Source organism: Aquila chrysaetos, chromosome Z, assembly GCF_900496995.4.
Source record: "Aquila chrysaetos chrysaetos chromosome Z, bAquChr1.4, whole genome shotgun sequence".
Lineage (NCBI taxonomy): Eukaryota > Metazoa > Chordata > Aves > Accipitriformes > Accipitridae > Aquila > Aquila chrysaetos.
Window position 1 is genome coordinate 68,572,581 of NC_044030.1, and position 10,318 is coordinate 68,582,898.

The 10,318-nt window shown below is 41.3% G+C and overlaps 1 protein-coding gene across 1 annotated transcript; it reads right to left on the reverse strand.

Annotated features, from left to right (window-relative positions):
- Positions 1 to 4,855: 4,855 nt before the first annotated feature.
- HSPB3 (heat shock protein family B (small) member 3) lies at positions 4,856 to 7,107 on the reverse strand. Its single transcript, XM_030005893.1, has one exon. It carries the CDS (start codon positions 6,994 to 6,996, stop codon positions 6,547 to 6,549), a length of 450 nt encoding a protein of 149 aa, XP_029861753.1. The 5' UTR covers positions 6,997 to 7,107; the 3' UTR covers positions 4,856 to 6,546.
- Between the last annotated feature and the right edge of the window lie 3,211 nt (positions 7,108 to 10,318).

The following is a 10,318-nucleotide window of genomic DNA, read 5'->3' on the forward strand; positions in this document are numbered from 1 at the left end:
TTTAATATATGATGTCTTACTTAAGTATGTGTTCTTTTTCAAACATATTATGGGCTTCATGAGGAAATTAGCAAGTGAGGTGACGTGGGCTCTGTTCAGGGGATCACACTGGGGATCATCACTGATCCTTCCGACCTTTAAACCTATAAATCTGGAAACCTTAACTGTCTCCATACTGTAACCATTTCAGGCTGAAGTTTCTAGAAGGTCTCAGATAAGTATTGCTATGGGTAGTGTGATAGAATGAGTCTAGAGTTCATATTTCTGCATGTGTTTGCCTCAGTCTCCTAATCTGCCTTGAGTCCCTATCAGTTTCATTCCAGGATCAAGCCTTAAGGCTTCATATATACATTAACACAGAGACTGTATTTATGGTGCATCTTGTACAGTACATACATGACACTAGGACTTGGATAATTGTGGTAAAGTTACAAAAAATGTACTTGAAATACTATTAAAATGCATACAGCTGTCACAACTGCACGTAGCTCATGAGTTTCTGTCTGCCTTTTAAGACAGAGTACAACAGTTACGTTTTTATTTGTCAAACCATGCTCTGAAAATGATTTCCCTTCATTAATTTTTCATTATAGCTATGGTGTAATGCTATTGCTTTTAGTTAAGACTTGGACTTAAACCCAACATCCAAACTCAAAACCAGCTCATTCACAGACAAAAGCTACGCCTGCTCTTAGTGCCTACACCACTGTGCTGCTGTGGTGTCTGTGGGACAGCTAACTCCAGCGTTCAGGCTAAGAGGAGAGCGGGATATGCTGGAAAATGAGGAGTGGGACTAATAATAAAGGAATTATTGCCACTGGAACCCAAAATGTCTTCTGATCCCATCTTACCTCTTGTGTGGAATCACACACACACAGGGAGCCACTCATGTGGTCTCATTTGGACATCTGAATCAGCTGCAGGAGCAGCCAGCTGAGCTCTGTGCTGCACCATACCGTGGTGGGAGAGAGCGAGATGCCAGTTGGCCCTGGAGGCTGCACGGTGGGACCTGAGTGAGGAGGTCTTGCTGGATCAAACCAACTCCATGCAGAGCCAATGAGAGGGACCACTGCACATGTTCACTAGTTTACAGTGAATCAGTAAACCAGCTTGAGGTGATGAGGACTTGACTGTAGAAATTTTGGGGTGGCTAGTTCAGATAGGGCACTCACAATTTTAACCCCCATATCATCCAACTCTGCTAAAAGTAAGTGAAGCTTTTGGAGATTCTGCCATGGTATCTCTGCTTACATGATGGGAATGTACAATTAATGTATGGGAAAATTGAAGGGATGTGCAACTGGAAAGAAATATAGCTGAAGATAGTAGGTGACTTATTCTTTCATCCTAGCACACAAAGGGTTTAGTCCATGTATGGTATTCCTTTTCTTTTAAGAACATAAATTTTTTAAAGTCATTTTGAAGTGTCTTTCTCAGCCCTTAAAAATGCTTTTTTTTTTCAAAAAGTCAAATATTTCTTGTAGGAGGTTTAAATATTATGCCTTAAAATCTTTATATACATGTGCTGGTTTTGACTGGGATAGAGTTAATTTTTTCCGTAGTAGCTAGTATGGAGCTATGTTTTGGATTTGTGCCAGAAACTGTTGGTAATGCAGAGATGTTTTTGTTACTGCTGAGCAGTGCTTACACAGAGTCAAGGCCTTTTCTGCTCCTCACGCCACCCCACCAGCGAGCAGGCTGGGGGTGCACAAGGAGTTGGGAGGGGACACAGCCGGGACAGCTGACCCCAACTGACCCAAAGGATATTCCAGACCATATGACATCACGCTCAGCATATAAAGCTGGGGGAAGAAGAAGGAAGGGGGGGACATTTGGAGTGATGGCATTTGTCTTCCCAAGTAACTGTTGCAGGTGATGGAGCCCTGCTTTCCTGGAGATGGCTGAACACCTGCTTGCCCAGGGGAAGTGGTGAATGAATTCCTTGTTTTGCTTTGCTTCTGTGCGTGGCTTTTGCTTTACCTCTTAAACTGTCTTCATTTCAACCCATGAGTTTTCTCAGTTTCTCACTCTTCTGATTCTCTCCCCTATCCCACTGCAGGGGAGGGAGCAAGCAGCTGTGTGATGTTCAGTTGCCGGCTGGGGTTAAGCCATGACAATATACATATATGTATATATTCTGAATGAGTTGGAGTGTTTTTCCTGCTCCCCATCCTTACCTGAGACACCCCTGGCTATGTGCCAAGGCCCACCCTGGTCCTACAGTTTTCTGTCTGTCTACTCTCTGTGCACAGACCTGCCTGCTGCTGCTTCTGTGTTAGCTTGCAGGGCTCAGAAGCAGCACGCTTTGTCAGCAGAAGAGGGATACACGCTGGGGTCGGGGTCAGACCAAAGCACAGTAGACACACCGAGGAGCATGAAAGGAACTGTAAATGATTCTCTACTTGCATCAGTTCTACTTGTGCAAGTGGCTGCTAGACATACTTCCCCCTGAAAATGCTGTCATCAGCGGTATTACCATGTGGCTAAAGAGTCTTAGTTTTTAAGAAGATTGATGGGATCTGTGGTGAGGCTATAGCCCACCACGATGTAAAGAGCTGACACCCCCATGCTAGCACTAACCTGGACAGGGAATCCTGAGCTGTAGTGCCATGTTTCTCCTGTCTCTTCGTCTGTGAAAGTATTTTTAATAAGGGATGATTTTTTAGCCTGAGCTAAATGGACAGCCTGGGCTTTCTGGACCTGAGCTGGTACACAGGGACAGTACTTCTGGCTCCAGAGTTAGCATGAGTGGTGCCAGCTCAGGTGTCTCCGATGTAACGTACAGGTCTAAGACCTTAGACTTACCCCCTGCATTCACAGCGTAGGGCCACTGAGATGCTGTCCTCTGCATGACAGGGTCCAGCCATTGTCTCTGGTAGTCAGCAAGACAGAGGTCAGCGTCTCTTTCAAATAAGAGAAGGTGCACCCAATATTTTCAGAAATACTCTTACTCCCATGAAAAGCCAAATCTTGTAGAATTACTCAGATGAAAAAGCACATTTTGATTCCTGGCTATGAACTAAGTAAGGAACACTAGACCTACCTCTCCTAGAGGGAATGTTGTCACCATGATGCTCCAGCGGTTTCCTTTCCTCTTTTCCAATGCTCAGGGCTGTAGCTGACTGGTTACTGAGTGACTGATGGTTGTCAACCTCTGTTCACTGCACCACAAGTATCGGATTGTGTAGAGAGATCTCAAATGCCCTGGATGCAGCAGAAACTATAAAAAGGCAACAAATCCAAGGCATTTGTGGGCTGTATACCCACAGGGATCACATGGAAATGTATGTTTGTTACCTTGCTTTTGGAGACTAGTGCTAATATTGAGATATTTTCTTCTTCTATGAAAGCATTTTTCACAGTGCTTAGATTCACACATGAAATCATCTTTATTTGGAGGAGCAGTCTGATCAATTACGAAGGTAATCCTTCACTGATGGAAACTGAGAAGGATCCATAACACTTGCTCTGCAAGGCTCGCAGAAGCATTTATCGCTTATTCTGGGCCAGGATTTTGTAGGCAGCCAGTATCAGGGTTCTTAATTTAACCACATCAGCATGTCTTAAATCTGCCTTAAGCTGTAGCTCTTCTGAAATCCTTTGCTGTTGATAAATTTCTTATTCTGCTGTCCATGAGCAGCTTTCTCCTTGACATTCACATTCAGTTCTAATCAGATTATAAAAGTAAAACATCACATACAATATGTGAAAACAGCTCTTTTCAGACAATGTGGAAATGCTCTGCCAAGTACTTTGATGCTGTTCTGGTAAACACATAAAAATCATTCATTCAAGAACTTTCAACAAACTGCCACTAAAAAAGGAGAGAAGCACTTTCCTCTGCATCGCTCTTGGTGCTAAAATGCAGGAAGGCAGTGGCAGGTCCCTACTCCAGCGTGGTCCCCTTTACACAAGCACTCAGGTGCTGGGCCAGGGCGAGTTCCCATTCACCAAGGAGTATGGACATAGGCTTTTGTAAAGCTCTGCGTACAAAAGAAGGTAAAATCCGCCTGGGTATGTCCCTGCCTTGTTTGGGTCAGTATGTTCCAGTGGTTACTGACTGACGACATTGTGTGTAAGTACAGACCTGGGCACAAAGTGATGTGAAGAGACCTGAGATACAGAACAGCCAAATGCCAAATTCTCCATCCAGTTTTGTGAGGCAGGCCTGTGTACATAAGCAGGGCTGTGTGTAACCATGGTATTAACATATATAGAACAGATGATAAGATTTTGGCTGTCTGGTCTAATTCCTTGCCAAGTTTCCAGTAGTTTAATCATGATCTAATTTGAAATAATTAAATCAGTTCTGTTTTTTTAGAACTGCTTTTTCATCTCTAGGGCTATGAATACCATCACTACAATCATAGCTAGAATAATTTTTATAATAACCTATAATTTTAAGTGATCAAATTTACAAAATCCTCTGTAAACAAAAATCACCAAAGCAGATTAGTAACTGGTGATCCTGAACTCTATCCCAACAGTTATGCCATAAGGTGATGTAGAAACCATGGGTCTAAACTTGTGAGCTTTTATAAAGCTGGCGTGTAAAGTTTAAATCCAGATCTGTACCTAGAATTCATTTTTTTTAAATCCACATTACATCTTCCATCAGATTCCTGGCTGACGAAGCATCTTAACCTAGAAGTGTTGAAAATCTCGGTCTGATTTTCTAGTGTGATCATTTATTATCTTAAACCAATCCACAAATTAAACACAGGCAATATGAGGGAAAAGTGTGGGTTGAGTGGAAATGTAGAGACACATGTTTTATATTTGGTTTGGTTTGTTAGAAAACATTAGGTTCTTGACTTCTGCTCTATTAAAAAAAATAAAATAATTGCACATGATGGAAATTCACAATCCAAACTTTATTCTGCATTTCTTGTACAAATTCCTTGTGTTTTAGTACAAATAATAAATAAAATGTAAGACTTGAACTACCCACTTTTGTAAAATCAGTTGCTTCAAATATCTTCAAGTCTAAACAACCATGACATAAACCTTTCTAATGAATGGACATGTGCAGACACAAAAGCTTGGGGCTTTCATTTTAAACTAAAGGAACTCTCTGGCTTCAGCTAGCGAGAGCCTGGGTTTTGTTCATCAGATTTTTCTCATATTCTTAAAATTGTATTTGTATTCAGTTTCATTTGAATATGTTTTTGATTTGTCCAAACAGCAGATGAGTATCATAAAGAGTCTGTATTTAACTTGGCACTTTCCATTCCACATTCCTTTACTATTCATAGCACAGCAGTCATACTCATCTTCAGTACACATAAAAGGAGGCAGTTCGACTTGCAGCTGTAGATCGCCTCAAATGTTTGAGTATTTACAAACTCACTTACAGCATTGGGGTTTTTTTATGTTGAGAAGACCAGATACTAGATATAGTGGGTGGATTTTTTTTTTGTCTCTACAACTCTCATGAAATGAGAGACAGTGGGACAGAAATTAAACCTGTGTCTGTAGTAAGGTACCCCTGTACTTAAAATTAGCTTCATGTAGAGTCCATGTTCATACAGGGAGAGTGGGTCTATACATAGGCAGAAGAATTTGCTCTTGAAGACACAGTTGTGGGATCTCAGCCTAAACTGTCAAGCAACATAAAGAATAAAATATTCATCTGATTGAACAGGAAGACTACCTAAAACGTGTAAGAATGAAGGCATCTGTGCTAGAGCAATGCCTTTTTATTACTGGGGCTTCACAAGGAAGAATTTGATCCTTTTGACTATTTGTGAGCAATATATTTTTTCTTCAGTTGCTAGTAGATAACAAAATATGTTAAAACCAATTTTCTAAATGTCTTTGAAAGTTTTCTTTCAAATTGATTTGTCTTTGACAGAAAGTATTATTTCTTCTTACTGTACTTTCAAGCAAATATAGTCAGCGATTATTATTTTTTCTTACAGATTCAAACATGCAACACACTTCTAAAAAGTAAGGTCTCAAGTTTGGGGTTTCTTTTGTATACAAGCTTGGACTGTGGAAATAGGGTTTTTTTTCCTTCATAGTATCCTTCAGTTTGTGTGCTTTTCCAAAGCCTAAGGAAGAAGAATTTAATCTCAAAAATTAGCAAACAGATTTTTTGGCACGTAAATTAAATTTCTGTAAGACTCACAATCTATCTATTGCTTTTTTAATAATTATGACTATGTATGAAAAATGCTTCTTTAATGATTATGACTATGTATGACAAATGGTTATTCCTTAGAAATACAAGACCTCCTACTGAACTCATAAATGTGCTTTATTTTTGATATGTTATCAAATGGATTTTTTTTTGCTCTTGCTGTGACTAGCCTAAACTTTCTGCTGTTCAAAAATCCTGGCTTTCCAACACATATGTAGCTGGAGGCAAGCAGTCTAACATTTCACAATAAACAATAAACTCAGCATACTGAAAAATATATACAAAGATTTTCCTTTACTATTATATAAATACAGCCACATGCTTACTACACTCCACAGCATTGCTTGAATAGTATTGTTATATTGAGAATGATTTTATCTCACCAATAAACTACGGACAAGGTTCTAGTTCTTTCCCGGTGCTTTCTTCATTTCAACAACCAAAATGCCATCATGGCAGAAAAGCGCAGACAAGTCTTTGTTCTCCACTCCATGAGGTAATTTGTACTGCCTGGTAAAGCTTCTGGATACGAAACCGTGTTCATCCATCCTGGGTCCATGCTGAGCTTTGATCAGGAGCCAGCCTTCAAATGTCTGAATAATGATATCTTCGGGGCGGAACTGCACGACGTCCAGCAAGACCTGAAAGTGCGTGTTTTCCTCCTCCTGGCCACTCTTCCCGGCCCCAGACGTACTTTCTGTGATACACCTTCTGTTGCTTAGTGCAGCCATAGAAGGGCCCGGCAAAGCGTATAAAGAGTGATCCAGTTTGTGTGCTTCCAGCTCTTGGACAGCAAACTGCTCTTGATAGCGTACGGGAGTTTCCACCCAGTGTCTTATAACAGCTTCTGCCATTGCTGAAGCAGAAAGATAAGTTGCTGCTCAGGTCGCTTTGGGGAAGCTGCAGAGTCAGAGCAAACTCTTCCCAATCATATGCCTTACCCTCAGGCTAGTTTAGTGGTTGATGTCGCCTTTCACTTTTAGCACAGGCAGACCTTAACATTTAATAGGGCGTGCTGGGCTTCAGTGCCAGGAGACTTGTTTCATCTTTTATCCACTAACAATAGAGCACTATTTATAGTTCTGGGGTCTTGAGTGGCTTCAACACATGCACAGTTTTCATGCATAAGTAGGAAAAGCAAAATTTTAATGCACCTCCGATTATTGCAATATTGTGCTGTTTGACATTGAGAATGTTTCTTTGATTTGAATGGAAGCTTAATAATTCTGTTTTTCCAAGGGATACAGGGCAATAGATGCAAACTCTGTACTTCTTCTAACTGAAATTCAAAGTTACTGAGGGAAGGGATTTAATTAGCTTGACAGAAGAAACGAAGCAGATTTCAGATTCGGTAAACTGTAAAATTATCAAGTGCATTGGATGTTGTTGCAGAAGCTGTGCATGGGTGAAATACGGGCATGGTTAACCATGTCATTGGCAGGAGGAGGGAACTTGCCTGCCCGAAGAGGGGGTGCCTGAAAGGCTGAATCTGCAGTCTTAGTGACTTACAAACGGCAGCATGTCAGGGACTCAAGACTCAAGTGTGCAGGGAGAATTGCAGTGAAAGCTCATGTTTCACAGCTTCCAGAAGAGGGCAGTTTCTTTTCCCCAGCAAAGCAGTAAAGACAGCTCGAAATCCTTAATGCTATCACATTGTCCCAGTAACCTTCATCTTCTGGAGCTTAACAGCTTTAATCTATGATCCCATCTACTGCATATGTCTGGGGAGCAGGACTGATGACCTCAAAGGCTCTCTGTGGTGTAATCTTCTTGCTACTCTGTGATCTCAGGGCAAATAATGCCTACAAGTGTTAATAGTTTGGTTAACAACATCTATGAGGAAAGTGCAGTGAAAAGGGAAAAGCATTTCCAAATTTTAGTATGTTTGCCAGAAAATCCCTCTAGCTGGGCTTGGTAACGTAAAGCAGAATGCACTATGGCAACTGATGGTGAAAACTGTTTCTTTCCCTCTGTTGCACTAATGCTAGAAATAATCAAACGAGAGACTTTTATCCCTTCTTGTTTGGTTATTGTTGTTCAGAGCTCTGACTCTCTCTTGCCGTTAGATCTTCCATTACCATGAAAATGGCAAGTCAGTTTATATGGGATCTTTGGTTGTTAATGGAGTCACGAAGAAAGAGGCAGCTGACTTTTGATAGCTATTAGAAATGAACTTCTGTATTGAGTCGATAGCAGAGCACAATTACTGGACACATCTAAAATTAAAGTTCTAAGGTTGCTATTTGATTTTAGAGTCATGAAGGCTGCATCACAAGGTAAGGAAACTTTCAAAGGTAGCTGAAGGGTTCAAGATAACTTACACTAATGGCCAACCATTTAATTGAATATTGTGGGAAAGGAGAGTTATGCTACTTTATTTAACTATTGGCTCATCTCCTCTCAAACTGTCCTCCAGAAATCATTTAAAAATGCAATTCCAAATGTATGGCTTGCTAAAATAGTGATAAAAATAACCTGGAGCATTGCCTGTTATCTGTTCGGCAGCTGTTTTCTGTTTTGCTAGCCAATGATTCATCTGATGAGGAAACTTTAACCCTGAAGTGAAGCAGTATGCCTGGTTGGTTGTGATAGTATGCTTTTAGAGATTGCTGAAAGTTATTACTGTCCCAACTGAATTCTGTGATGATAGCCTGACTTACTTTACTTCAATTTTGCACTTCATTAATAAATGCACTGTGCAGGAATACCTCATTCTTTTATTTTTTATTTTGTTTTAATTATTCCCATCTTCTCTAGAAAAAGGTAAACTTGCCTGTACTCAACACTTTAAATGAAAACAGAAGTCACCACCTCAGTGCAGCTCACTGTGGGACAGCTGCATCTATTCCCAGAAACAGTTGCGTTAGTCTTTCAAATGTCTATGTTAAGCATACTTGGAACTGTCCGTCTGGTCTAATTAGCACAAAAGATGCTTTGAATACCCTTTAAATTCATGTCATAAGCCAAGCTCTACAGAAGTTTATAGGATCCCTTTCTACTCTGCAGGACAAGGAATTGGGAAGATTTTGGTAAGGAAGCTGTGTAGCCTCTTTCTGCTCTCCCATCCTGCTCTCTCCTTGGACCCAGTCCCCTCTCCTCTCTGCCACCTAAAGGATCAGGAATTAGCACCATCTTTCCTACATATGTCTTTGTTGCTGACACGGAGAATATGTCAACTGGAAAAAGAAACCACCCTTGAAATGCAAACAACCCAGCAACTTCAAATACATTTTTGGGCTTTCAGATTTAAATATGGACGTGGTGCTGCAATGCTGAGGAACTTTTGATGCTTACGGTGCTACACTCTTCAAATATCTATAGCACGCTTCAGTCGAGAAATGCATTTTAACAACGATTGATTACTGAGGCAATTTTAAACGTTCTGAGCAGATCTGGCAGGAGCAGGATCAATGTCCTTAATTGCCAGCTCAGTGCCTCGGGTTTTCTTCCCCCTTTTTTTTTTCTGTGCGTGTGCGTGTGAAGGCCTCGCCCCATGCTGCATGGTGGGCAGGAAACCACCAGTTGCCGTGGGAACTATTGCAGAGCGGTTCTTTGCAAAACTGAAGCCAGACAATTAGTTATGGTGGCCTTGCACTTCTCAGCCCACGCTCTCTTTGGCTGACCGCACGTATTTACGGTCTCCGTATCTCCCGCGGATTCCCGAAGGACAGGGATGGGATCCATTGGCATTTTGGAACAGCTGGCGGGGAGAAACCGGGTGCCCGCGCAAAGGGGTCACCCCGCCATCTTGTGGTCACACCGCCATCTTGTGGTGAGACGGGAAAACAGCTGCGAGAAGGGAACCGCGCAGGGCCTGCTGCCTGCTGGTGCCAGGCACCACCATCAGTCTGCGAAATACTTGTGCGGGAAGGCAAATCAAAGGAAGAAACCCCCAGGATTTCAACATACAACGGGCTATTTTCAAGCTAATATAAGCTTATTTTTCAGTTTTTTTGCGGGGGGGGGGGCGGGGCGGGAATAAGTATTTGATTCATGTTGAACTCGTGGAAAATACAGAAAGCAGGCATCCTGGTAAAGCTGTATTGTAAATTGCAAAAATGTAAAGTGCACAAACTCATGAGAATAACACATTTTTTGATGCATATCTTAAAGAAGTACAGGTGCATCCTGCTTGACACAACTTTAAAATAATAGATTGCCTTGTTGCAAGTCTCT

What these genes read in the sequence shown, in the direction of transcription:
- HSPB3 (XM_030005893.1), bottom strand. Translation starts at nt 6,996, where the DNA reads ATGGCAGAAGCTGTTATAAGACACTGGGTGGAAACTCCCGTACGCTAT.